General features: G+C 41.4%; 1 protein-coding gene across 1 annotated transcript; it reads right to left on the bottom strand.

The window, feature by feature from the left end:
• Positions 1-10,959: 10,959 nt before the first annotated feature.
• On the bottom strand, positions 10,960-13,370 carry CITED2 (Cbp/p300 interacting transactivator with Glu/Asp rich carboxy-terminal domain 2). The gene is made up of 2 exons (XM_079147449.1): positions 13,122-13,370; positions 10,960-12,662 (listed from the first exon to the last, which is right to left on the bottom strand). The coding sequence occupies exon 2, from the start codon at positions 12,652-12,654 to the stop codon at positions 11,830-11,832; it is 825 nt and encodes a 274-aa protein (XP_079003575.1). The 5' UTR covers positions 12,655-12,662; positions 13,122-13,370; the 3' UTR covers positions 10,960-11,829.
• Between the last annotated feature and the right edge of the window lie 328 nt (positions 13,371-13,698).

Raw genomic sequence — 13,698 nt, 5'->3', positions numbered from 1 at the left:
CCATTCCAACCCCAGGTGATTAGTTGAAGTCAATGTAACAATTCCATTCTATGGCAAAACAATCCCAGTGGCTAGTTGATTCAGAAATGGGTCTGGGCTATTCACAAATAAAGAGATGATTCTGCTAGAAGTTTTCTCTTTCCTAAATATTATGTGAACTCTCTTAATGCCACCTATTACCAGCAGAATACTAGTACGTGGTAGACACTCAATACGTGCTTTAGTGAAATTCATCAAATGTATTCATTTACTTATTGGATAAATGAATAAATGAGTCAATGAATTAATTTTACTTTTTTGTATTATTTTTTTCCTCTCTATGTCACCCCTGTTCTCTTAGTTCAGAAATTCATCATTTCTTACCTAGACTGCAATAACTTCCTATCTGGTCAAAGCTGAGGACAGCCCACTAGAGAGGAGAAAAACCTGTATCCCTGTTGACATAATTGAGTCATCAAGTTAATCAATCCCAGAGACTAACTTTCCATTGGCTAATAACAGAAAATATATTTCCTAATGGTTTAATAGAATCAGGGTTCCTGTAACTAGCAACTGAAAATTTCTAATGCATAGAATTTAAAGTAGAAGAGAGGAGAGTATTATCACATAATTGTAGGACTATGTGATCAATACAAACAGTAGAGGTATTTATAGTGTGTAGTGGCAAAACAAAGTAGGGAGTCACATGGGGAGGTTTTTCAGAGAAGATGATTGAGATGGGTACTCTTGGACACTCCAAGGGGATGAAGATGAGGATAGCGTTCCAGGCAGAGGGAACAACATATGTAAAAGCAAAGAGTAATAAACTATGTGTTGTCACAATCAATCACGTTAGAACTAGTAAAAAATGGTCTGGGGACATCTCACAGGAACTATGGACTGATGGGTATTGACTCAAGAAATTAGAGAACTGTCAAAGACAAATATGCCTTCTCTCTCCCTCTGTCTTTGTTTGGGGTCATGTGGTCCCTTAGTATTGCTTTGTTTTCTGTGATTCTGCTTGAGTTTTGACTTGTGCAAGCTGGTTTATTTGCTCTTCAGTATGAATCTATGGCCTCCAAGACATGCCAACCTCAACTCTACATAATTTCAGTTTAAACACCAGGAAATGATATATAGTTTTTCTTTGTCTTCATTGGAATTTTCCTGGGAGTCATGTGCTAGCTCTCACTCCCAACCGCTGACAGCCACTTGCCCGCGATCCAATATGTTCAATCTCCATGGTTATGGTATAAACCTGGCTGACCAGATTCACCATTTCCGTTGACCTGAGCAGTAGGATCAAATCTGTATTTTTAGAAACTCTTCCTGAAGTATGAAGCATAGATAGTAGGGGGTAAGATGGGGGGAATAAGACCAGATAGGAAGTTATTGCAGTCTAGGTAAGAAGCAACCCTAATTTCTGAACTAAGAACAGGGGTGGCATAGAGAGGAAAAGAATGATTAAAAAATTTTAAATTAATTCACTCACTCATTTAATCATTTATGCAATAAATAAATGAATACAATTGATGAATTTCACAAAAGCACCTACCATGTATCAGTATTCTTCTAGGCACATGTACAAAGAACAAAGGCAAAATTTTCTGTTCTCATGGAGTTTATATTTTAAAGCAAGGACAGTGTGTTAGTCATCACTGACCAAAATACCTGAGGGGGAAAAGTTTACTTTGGCGCGCAGCATCAGAGGTTCAGTCCATGGTGGGCTAACTCCATTGCTCTGGGCCCAAGATGAGGCAGACATGGTGTGGTGGAGAAGCACTACTCCAATCGTGGTGGCCCGGAAGCAGGAGTGGGGTGTGAGGGTGGGCTGCAGAGAAGAACAACCATTCTAGGGCATGCTCCAGGGACCCGCCTCCTTCAGCCACACCCCACCTGTCTAGTCACCACCCAGTTAGTCCATTCAGACTAGGATGGGCTGATTAGGTTGTAGTCCTCACAGCCTAATGACTGCACCTCCGAACATGCATTCCTGCATTAACACAGGAGCTTTTAGTGGACACCTCATAGCAAACAATAATCAACAAACAAGTAAAATACATTTTATGTGAGTAAAATACATTTTATTCAGAAATTATTAGTATAAATACTAATACTTACCATTTTATGCTCATGGATTCTGTGGCACGCTAATTCACAGAAGGTACAAGGAGCATGATTTTTCTGTTCCATAGTGTTTGATATCTGGAGTCTCTCCTAGGTAGAATCAGCAGTGGAAGATAACTCAATAGCTGAAAACCGGAAGTACCTGTAGGTATCTTCATTCATACATTTGGAGGTTGACACTAGCTGTCGACGGGGAACTCGTTGAGTGCTGTTAGTGGCAACACCTCTATAAAACCTTCCTGGCTTCCTCACATCACGGCAGTCTCCAGGTAATTGGATTCACACTGCAGCTCAGGGCTGTAAAGTTGTGTGTCCTGTGAGAACCAGGAGGAAGCTGGGTGATCTTTTTTCTGCCTTTGCTTTAGAAGTTACATGGTAGGAGAGTCCGTAAGTGAATCTCACATTAAGAAAAGCAACCTAATGTCACTGATTGATGAGGGTCAAAGAATTTACAGGCACTTTTAAAAGCCACTGAGGTGCTCTGGAGAAAAACTGAACAAGGTTGAGGAGACAAGGAGTTCCAGTGGGAAGAGCTGGAGGTAGATTCCATTTTGGTGTGGCCACTGGGGAAGCAAATACCGACAAAGACCTAGAGGAGGTTTGGAAAGAGCACACATTTTAGGCAAAGGAACAGCAAAAGCAATGAACTTCTACAATGTAGTGCCAATTAACTTGGTGGGAGCTGGTGGTGAAGAAGATGGAAGAAACTGAGATTTGTAGACTTCTGGTGAGGAAAAGAGGCCTGAAGTAGAGTATGTTGACATACACTACTTAAAGAGGTATCAGAATTCAGTGTGTGTGTGTGTGTGTGTGTGTGTGTGTGTATGTGTGGGTGGGTGTGTTCTTTCAGTAGTAGGCAGAGCTGGGACAGGGGTTATTATTAGAGATTAGTGGGAAGATCTGAGCTTTGAAACCCTTAAGTGTTTAGTTGGTATTAGAACCTTAGGGAATGGGTGGAATTTGCTAGCAAGGGATGGTCCAATATTTAAGGTAAGAGCAGAGGGTCTAGTTTGACACTGGAACAGGCTGGCTTGAAAGGTAGGAGGAAAAACAGGAAAGAGGTATGATTTCAGGGTCAGACAAAGGCAGAGAAAGTGCTAGAAACCTTTCAATACCTTTCTGACTCATGCACAAAATACTACCACTTGAAATATCTTCCTTTAGTTTCTCTAGAGTTTCTCTTTTTAGATAGATGTCCCCAGCAGGGCAGAAAATTGAGCCACTGACACCTGAATGAATGGAAGGTAGGAGGAGAGCACTTCAAAAAGGGAAGAGATAAGGAAGGGAAAGGAGACCTTTATCAGTTTCTAATTTTTATTAGACGGTAGTTTGAAATGGTTTCTGGGAAGAGTGTGTTTAGGTGTCCTTGATTTAGCTCTATTTTGAAGGTTATAATAAGTCATATGGAATAATTTATGTTTCAATAAAATAGAGGCGTGGGACAGTTCTTTAAGCAAGTGATAGTCTAATCTTGGCAGCTGCTCCAGTGCAAATATGATGGTGCAGGCTTTTAGCTCCACCTAGTGGCTGATTAGTGAAATGAACAAATATTGTACCACTTTATCTCTGCTCTTTAGCTGCATTAACTTTTACATGTCAGTTAAGAATTGTTTCCTGGGTAGTTATGCATCTGGATACAGAATTTGTGTTGTGTAACTACTTCCAACTAATCTGTTAGGTAAATAATTGATTCCTTAAACTTGAGTAATGTGGTTCTGGGAAGTTGGAGAAGGAGAAATAGATGAATGGACATAGAAAAGTGCCTCTTAACTGTCTGAAAACTCTGAAGTACCAGCTTATGGTGTTTAACATCTGCTAACTGCCTCTGCTTTAGCACTGTATGTAGAATTTTATCCTTGATGAATTAAGTAATAACAGCAACGATGATAATGATGATGATTTTGACCCAGAAAGAGTTGTTGAAAGGGAAGAGGGCTCAAAATATTTTTTGACTGCTTGTTATTTAAGAGGTTTAAAAAGTGAAGGTAATTTGTAAGAAAATAGGACAGAACTTGGGATGAAGAGTCAATCAAATTATTTTCAGTACATATAATTTAAACCACTGTCCCAACAAAGAATATTATCTAGTCACCTGCATCTTTGTGTCATATATTAAAAACGTCTCATGGGTGGTACATTTTTGGCATTTGCTTGCACGTTGATAAATCTCAATAGTTAACATTTGTAATTATTGTGGCAAAGAAGGAAACTGTTTTCAGAGATGATTCTGGTCCTTTCTGGGTCAAGTCTATGCACATCCCCAGGATTACAATTAACTTGGGAAAAGAATGGTAAGAAATACACAACAGGGTTTGAAGGAAGCTTATAATATTGTACTCCATCTTTCTAGAAGGAGAAAAATGATAGGAATGAGCTTATGTTTCCTTCATGAGATCCTGAATACAAGATGTATTAATTAAACATCTTCATTTTACTGATGGAGAAACTTGAGCTGACAGTGATTAAATTTCACAGCTATTTAGTTGCAGAGCTAAGACTACAACCTGTGTTTTTATTTCTGATAGTAATTCCTTTCAGCAAAACTACTAATGGAAGAGTTCTGTTTCCTTAGAAGACCAGAGCAAGAGAAAGTGGGTTCATACCTGCATCAAGAAAGTTTGGGTAGATACAGAAAGATTATTTAAGTGCAAACTAACTAAATTCTGTATTTCCTTTTCTCTGAGATGTACATTTTCCACATCTTCCCATCCTGAAACCAGCCTGAATCTTATAATCAATGTTAATACATAGTTGCCTCCAGGCAGTTGGGCAAGCTATGAGGTGGCCATCTTTACAAGTGAGAACTAGCCTGAGTGTTTTCATTTAATAGGTTCTAAAATTGGCAAAGCTAAGGTATTGGCTTATTTTCTGAAAGAAACTATTTACTCTCCAGCAACATGGAATTCAATTAAGAAAATAATCTCCCAAATTACAGTTTCAACTACTGATATTCTTTCATTTGACTTGAAGTGCTAATGAGGTCAAGATTCGAAGGTGCCAGGCTACCTACCATGATGCAAGTCATGCACTTTTAGGACTAAACTTACTTTGGAAGAATATTTAGACTGGGTTTGAAAAAGTGTAGACCCAAATCTTGTGAATCCCAAGAAATTAGGTGTAAAATTGTCTGGATGGATCCAAGTTATAGTTGTGTCAATCTATTTTGTACTTTATGATAATGTAACATAGAGTTTTTTCTACAATCATATTATTAAATTGATCATGAATAGGATTCAGCAGGGTAATGTTTTTAGGAAGAATGGTTTTAGAGTTGTGAAGCCTCTCTGCATCTGCCTCCTACTAGGGCAATTTACCTCCTTTCTAAATGTCAATTTTCTAATCTAAAATTGAAATAATAACATGTGTCTTGCAGGAATATTATAAGCATGAAATGGGATTATGTATGTAAAATGTCCATCACAATGCCTGACACATTATTGGTGCTCAACCAAATCAGCCACAAGGAATTCAGTGGCAACAAAATAATTTGTTAACAAATGTTGAATGAAGGGTAAATTTCTCTAATTTGGTCCCATGCAGTCTAAACAGTGTTTTTCAGCATTTAAAACTCTATGTCCCATCATCCCAGAAGATTTTGAAAAGTCTTTCTAAATTTTGTTTTACTAAACTAATATTTATTTAAATGCTTTTCAATTATAGCATGGAATGCTTTTTTTAAGTTACTGCCTTCTCTCCTTTTCCTATTCTGATCTGCCTCTTAGAGGGCTCGTTCCACCCAGCTGAGAATCATTGAACCAAAAAATGGTGGCAGATCTTAGAAACATTGAGATATTTATTTTAGGTTCATTTTGGCAACCTAGTAGTCAGTTCTATCACTTTTCACCTACTGGGCTCGCCATCCATATATTTGTTCAGCATATCAGATAAAGAGAAATATGGCACGGCTGTCATTCTGCTTATCCTTCTTCAAAGAGTTCTCCAAAATAAATATAACAGGGCAATATTTGCAAGGCGACCTAAGGATTTGTCTGCATAATTCAATACTATGTATTTGTTAGCATGGAGATAACAATTATCATGGAGTCAAAAAACCAAACCCAATCAAACCCCAAACAGTGGGTTACTAGAAAAATTTTAAAAAGCTCTGTGGCCAAATGAATCAAAGAGATCACAAGGCCAAATTTCATGTGGGTTCTTAGGGAGGTACAAATACAAAGAGAAAAGACTTCAGTGGCCGCCAATCACATTTCTGTCACTTTGGCATGCTGACCTCTTCAGATGTTCTTAAAGCAATATCAACAACCTGGAGTTGGCTGACTTTTTCTGATTTTATGCTAGTTTGACTTTTACTTAAGCCTACATTTTGCCTCCTACCCAGCTTTCAATAATGGACTGGCAGGGTTCTTTTAGCACTGTTAACTTTTCAAAAGCCACTTGCCTATTTGCATATCTCCTGCAAAGCACACCACACTAACCTTGCCTGACTGCAGCCCCATAGGAGACGGATCCCATGTGGGCTTTGTTCAGCAACCCCAAATGTAATCAAGTAACCACTCTACTGTAGAGTGAAGAAAGGGAAGGATTTCAGAGCTTAGCACAATGGCGACGCCATGGGAAAATTCCAAGAATCCTGTGAACCACGGTGCTCACCCCACGTTGGGCCCCTGCCTCACTAATCTTGCAGATTAGTTCAGCCTAATGAAAATCAACAGCATATAAAGAAAGTAATAATACTCATCGTCCATCTTTCATCTGCCTTAGATCACTCTGCAGGTCCTAGTTGAGCCAAGCAATATTCTCAGAAAGTACCACCAACTGTCTCCTGGGGCTGCTTCTAACATTTAGTACTCATCTTGGGGGAAAAGTAACTGATAAGGATTTGGCTGCCAAAACACCATCATTTATTTGTTCATAGAAAGCTATGGAAGGAACTTGGTCTGATATTCTCTGTTTCCCAAGGATCATGAATTCTGTTCTTTAACACAGCAGACCGATTTTTCTTTACTTTGCGTTTATTGTGTTTACAAGGTATCACATGATAGAAATCTACACCTCCAGTCTTTAGAATATTTAATAGTCGTTATTTAGCATGACTTATGAGTTTCATTCCCTCCTGTGAAGAAAACTTTCTCTATTTCAGGTGTCTTAATACTTTTTCAAAAATATAGGTGGGCAACTATATTATAAGGCAAACTAAAATTGTTTATCAAGAGTACCCTAGTTGATAGAAAATGTCCTTTTATTTCCTTTTTCAGTTTAAATTATAAGCACGGCCACCAGGAAAAAAGAATCATTTCTTTCCTTGCTGCATAAAAATAGGTCAAGTAATTTAAGCCAGTCCATTGCAATTAAAATTCTGACATTGCCATTGTTCCTTCTATTCTGGGGGGAAAAGACAAACAGCACACATGATAGATAATAGGGGTTCATTGGCTAAGTCATTTGATGTGCTATTGTTCTTTTGCTGAGGCTTAGCCTCAACCTTCCCAGGAGCTCTGATTTTGATGATAGTGGTACAGTACCAAAATGATAAATACCATCTCTGAAGCCCCATATAACACCTCTCCTGTGCTAACAAAGCAATACCATTGGAAAGGTAAAGATTGCCAATGACTGGGTTCCTAAATTCCTTGAATTCTAAATTTATTTATTCTTTTGGAGACAATGTTATCTGCCAGGTCTATGTTGTAAATGTTACCGATTCAGTTAGGCAGCAACATTTACTCTCATTAAAGATTCTCTGACTCTTTTCACAAGATTAGAACCAGTGGCTTGGTCACATTCCAAGGAGGATAATTGCCTTCTGCATTCCTGGATATTTCCCTCTACCTTTCCAACCTCATACCTTCAAATGCAATGCTATTCACACTTAATACCAATCATGGCCCTGCTGTGGGGGTGCAGGTGTTTCTGCCCCCACATGGTGGGGAAGCTACAGCGTTAGCCCAAACCACTACTCCTTACACTTTCAAAGAGAAAATCCCTTACCCAATGCATATTTTCAAACATGAGGCAAATCTCAATTATGCACACTTAATCACAGGTTAAGTTCTTTAGTAGGTAAAATACTCGTTTTCATAAAGTGTTTATTCTGGAATCTTCTTTGGAAAAAAATTCTTGCACAGAAATATGCTATTTGCTTCAAAAAAAAAAAAAATGCAAATCTTGAGCGATGACCAAAACAAAACAAAACCCCAAAAAACAAAAAACAAAAAACCTCTTGAGGAACAGCTTTTCTTTGACCTTCTAAATAAGTTCCACAAGGGGGCGAAAACACCTAATGATCCGGGGCTGCAAAGTTTGTATTTCAAAGCCAACCACCCATAATAGATTAGTGGATTAATATTTTTCTCTAAAGGACCTGGCCTTTAATGTTGACATCAATTTATAGCCATCCCAGGCGTTTACAGTAGTAAAAGTCACGGAGACCGTAAACTTCACAATAGATGTCAGCCTCTGGAGCTAGTGCTGTAGCCCAGCACCCCATAAACAGTGGCGATTAGGTAACTGTTCTTCAAAGACCCATCCACAGCGCTCATGTCTTTATCAGCTCCAGTGAGGATGCTGCTACCAGGATGTTATCAGGCTTATGGTAGAGGTACACGTTTTTTATTAATGGAGACTTATTCTTCTGACGTGTGTCTATGAGGTTATGCTGTTGCTTATCATTGATCTCCTCTTGAAAATCAAGCATGGTGTGTCGATTTGTGGGCAAAGCTTAAAGAACAGAAGCTCTCTTATACCATAGTAGAACTTTTTGACAAACAGCCAAGGTACAGAGGTCAAATTTCCCCATACACTATAAGCAACTTAGTAGGAAGCAAGACCACAGAAGGTTTTGCAAATGTCTGCCAGTAGCCGGGTGATCTAGGTCACTGTACAGGTTTCATTAATCAGATTGTTCAAACAAGGACTTATTTTTCTGTGCTTAAGAGACCTGCAAATATCACGTAGAATCTGCTCTATTGTTGATCAAGAAAGTTTGAAGGAAACAGGGATCACTGAAGTAAATGGGGTAGGGTGGAGAGGGAGAGTGGGGGAGTGGGGTGGGGTAGGGTGGGGTTTGTATTTGTACTGAGGATAAATTGTGCTTTTAGCAAGCTCCTCTGTTTGAGGCCTCTGTTCTGGCAGGGATGGGCCCAAGATCTAATAATAGTTCCTTAGTTTCTGCATCTCCACATACGTGTTCCGGCATTTGAGCAGCAGGAGGAATTCAGTGACAGAGCAGGTGCTGTGGCTTATTCCCTGGCAGAATAGATGGTGAAGGGCAGTGGCAAGACAATTCTTTTACTTCTTTCTTTATGCAAAAAAACAATGTCTCCAATAGCGTTCCTTTTTTTTTTTTTTCCTGGCACAAGTGAAAAAGAATTGGAATTGCTGTATTAATATGTATGCAAACATATTTTTTCACTTGAGCTTCTGGAAAAAAAAAAAAGAAAGAAACAAGAAGAAAAAGGGAAAGAAAAACTTACTGTGAAAATGCTTAGCCAGGAAGATTTACTGCTGATTACAGCTTTAGTATTGACATGTCTTAGCTGAAGAAAACTTAGGCTTTAACTATTAAGGTGGAAATCTGGATTGGTCTTTAAGACGGGGTGAAAGTTTTGGATGATAGTGTATTCTCAGAGAAATTATTCAGAACCTAATTTTTAATATGAAAGAATCAATTAGAGAAGTCTAAAAAGTCCAGTGGAATGTGCATCTTAATTTTACATGTCCTGCCTTGGAAATAGTATTATGTAGAATGTAGGTGATGTGAATTACACTGGTCTTTATGCCAGACTTTAATGTAACACTTTTATATGTCCACCTTTCCTGATTTATTATGTGGGATTTAAGATGAGAATCCAAGTCTAAATGAAATGCCCTTTGAAAGCATTATTTGTAAAATTTTTCTCAACCTACATTTCTTTACTCCCCCAGTAGCTTAAGTACAAGTCTATTATTTTCTTGAATGTAGGTGTGTTGCTCTTATAAACGTAGGATAAACCATGGTAACATGAAAGGGAAAACAAAATTCCTTCTCATTCTATTTGGGATAATTTGAGACTTTAACAATCCTTTTCCTTTTACTTGATTTTATGAGACTAAAACTTGACACCCATTTAATTGCAGTTATGGTCTCCTTGGTACTCATCCAGTCAAAGTTAAAATGATCTTATCCTATGTGTATTGCTCCCAATGCATGCAAAATTCTGGAAAACAGGGCAGAATTCTGGAAAACAGGGCAGGCTTGAGAGGGAACATCTTGTGAAGATTGTAATTTGACCTTTGAATCAACCTAGCTGAGTAAATTTTAAATATTATAGGAGAATAAAATAGCAAGCCTCAAGGTGGAATTCCGCCCCCTCTTCCTCACAGAACTATAAACCAGTCAAAAGCTATTTCAGAGATTAAGCTAGAAATGTGTGCCTATCCTTAGCACTTTTTGCTGAGAAATAAAATTCGTCACTAGAGATAAAGGTAGATTTATATTTAATGCCACCCCCATCAATCACTCAGTATATTATTCCAGCCTATCTCCATTTAAGTAGTTGAATCAGGTATAACCAGAAACACTTGATCCCCCTCTCCCATGAGATATTTATGTTTAGCATTGCAAACCTTTCTAACTCTACACTCAAATATGATGGCAATTAAGGGGAAAAAAGCACTTTGACAACTTTGCAGCTTTTGATTAAACCACACCAAGAGGCATGTTACAATAACAATGAAGCATTATGCCAATTATGTTAAATCCTGCTCTCTGCTTAAGCTCATCATGACCTGTTTTAGTGTCCTGTAACTTATCCTTTGGAATGCTTACTCTCATCAATAAAGTGTTCACCTTACAGACAGGGGAGGGGAGCACCAAAGGAAACAAACCACCCCAAATAACTTCTAGAAAACAAGTATTTCTTAACTTTTTATTGACATTGGCAAATTAAAATAGAATAAATTAACAAGTATTTTTTCAAAAAAATGTTTTGTACAAAAATACTGTCAAAATTTCCTAAAAAGCTTTCAACACAGTAGTATCTTTTCATGTACTGAATATAACTATTAGCACAGTGTCAAAAATGTTGAAGACAGAAACAAAATAAAAATCTGTGAAATGTTTGCCACTGACGACATTCCACACCCTATTATTGTCTGTACATATGGGGGAGGGGGGACAGCCAACTTGAAAGTGAACAGTATGACTTTTCCTGATCCAGAACGGTTTGGCCCACATCTGTTTAATCTTCCAGTTTAGCATATTTAAGAAATTAGTCTGTACTTATATGCATAGTTTAAAAAATGAAGCGAGATGGCAGTTTGTGCAGTAATATCTGCCCTTCAAAGTTCATGCAACCAACTAATGCAATTTTTTTTCCTTTCACTCCTAAATCTGAATGCAGTTCAGTCATTTGAAACCACCTACAAATCCACAAGATTAAGCAGTTTGCCAAGATTAATATCTAACAGTTGAGCACTGGAGGAAAGTGAGGAAATAAGGAGTAAAAAACAAACAACGAAAAGGACCAAGTTAGCTAGATATTTCAACTACATAAGGGAGGTGAATGTCAAGGCTACAAAAACGAAACAAAAACAGAAAAAAAAAAAAAAAGTGGCAGCAATTTTTTTTTAAACCAATTTGTACAAGTTTATAGTTTACTTTGTTTCCAAGTTCTCAAACCTTTCAGGATCTGAAAAGTGAGATACTGTGTCTAAGGGAATGTTTTTTTAATTCACACCGAAGAAGTTGGGGGTTTGATTTCTTTTGCCCGGGTTTCGATCGAGTCAACAGCTTACTCTGCTGGGCTGCTGTTTGCACACGAAGTCCGTCATAAAATCAAACTCGTTTTGCCCCAGCCAGAGTTCAGGCAGCTCCTTGATGCGGTCCAAACCCATTTCTATCACTAAGGACATAAGCACTTCCTCGTCGATGAAATCAGTGTCTATGACATTGGGCGGCAGCATTGCAGCAGGGACGTGGGCCACGGAGGCGGGCATGTTGCTGCCACTGCCTCCGCTGCCGCCGCCGCCGGTGCTGCTGCTGCTGCCCGCGCCGCCGCCCGAGGTGCCGCCGGAGCCGCCAGGGGTGCTGCTGCCTCCCGAGCCGCCTGGGGTGCTGCTACCGCCGCTGTGCTTGGGGTTGCAATCTCGGAAGTGCTGGTTTGTCCCGTTCATCTGGTGGCCTGCAGCAGGGTGCAAATCCGGCATGTAGTGGTTGTGGGGGTAGGGGTGATGGTTGAAATACTGGTTGTTGAGCTTCTGCAGCTGCATGCTGGCAGGCAGGGAGCCTCCCTGGCTGGCCACCGGGGGGCCCATGAACTGGGAGTTGTTAAACCTGGCCGCGGGGGCCAGTGCGCTCGGGGGGTGCCCTCCATTCACAGTCCCCGGCCCCATCGCGTGCCTGATGCCGCTCGTGGCATTCATGTTGCCCGCGCCGTAGTGTATGTGGTCGCCCATCAGGGGGTTGAAGGGGTGTTGGGGCTGCTGCTGCTGATGGTGATGGGGGCTCGGGAACTGCCCCATGCCCATGCGGTGGGCAGGGTGGTGGTGCAGCCCGTTGGTGCCGTCGGGGAAGCGCCCGTGGTTCATGGCCATCATATGGTCTGCCATCTCTAGTCCTGAAAGTGAAAAGGGCAGACAGTAAAACCAGCACCACACGTGCTGCCCACCAAAGAGCACCCCTTTCCTTGCCTCTGCTCCCCAGGCTCCCCCGGCGCACGTCAGCTGCGAATCACCCCCCAGTTTCCCACTAGTAGCCTGTGCACCCGAGCTCGCCACCTCGGCGGACCTGCCACCCAGCAGAGCTAGGCGCTGCACAAACAGCCCCTTCCCCTGCGATCCGAGTGGTGGGGGGTGTCCGAGCCCACACCCCCCTGTGTTCCCTGAAGTGGCCTAATAAAGGAAGTGCCCCGTAGCCCTGCCGCGAACTTCAGGCATTAAATCAGCCCTCCTCATCCTGTTGTTGCACATCCTGTTGTTATTCCCCAGCTCCGCCTCACGCTCTTCCTCCGGGCAAACCCTGCCCTCGGAGGACTGGGCTGGCAAGAGCCCCAGCCAGCTTCACCCGCCGCGCTTACCTTCCGTCTTTGCGATTTCTGCTCCGAAGACCGAGGGCGGGATCGTCGGGTCCAGGACCGGCTCAGCAGCACATAGAGGGGGCTTTCCTGGAGTGCCGGGTGCTCGCTGTCGCGATGTCGACGCCGAGGTCTCGCAGCGGTGGATGGGGCAGATTCGGAGCCGTTCCCTTTTATTTCCCCTCTGCTGCCCTCACAGCTCGGCAGGACCGCCCGGCAGCTGCCAACAATGAGCTGTGTTTCTTAGGGCTTTGGCCACAGTTAATATAAGGGATTTTCAGAAGGGCGGAGCGAGAGCCTCCCCGGCGGGCGGCGCAAAGACGTGGATTCCGGAATTTAGGGCACACTGAACCGGGTCGGGGATCCGCGTCCCTGCCGCCAGCGGCACGTGCGCAGAGGCTGCGCGCCCAGGCGCCGCCCGGGTGTCCCCCGATTCTGGTTTCCTCTTCCCTAAACGCTAGGGCCAGCTCTGTCAACTCTGGGGCAGCGGGTTTCATTTTCCTGGCCTCCCAGCCTGATGATAATGCCTACCCGGAGAGGAGCGAGGAAAACTCACCATGTACCTTTGACCGGATCTCCC

This window comes from Sciurus vulgaris (assembly GCF_902686455.1).
Source record: "Sciurus vulgaris genome assembly, chromosome: 7".
In the NCBI taxonomy this organism is placed as follows: Eukaryota; Metazoa; Chordata; class Mammalia; order Rodentia; family Sciuridae; genus Sciurus; species Sciurus vulgaris.
This window is presented reverse-complemented; position numbering and strand designations above follow the sequence as displayed.

What these genes read in the sequence shown, in the direction of transcription:
- CITED2 (XM_079147449.1), bottom strand. Translation starts at nt 12,654, where the DNA reads ATGGCAGACCATATGATGGCCATGAACCACGGGCGCTTCCCCGACGGC.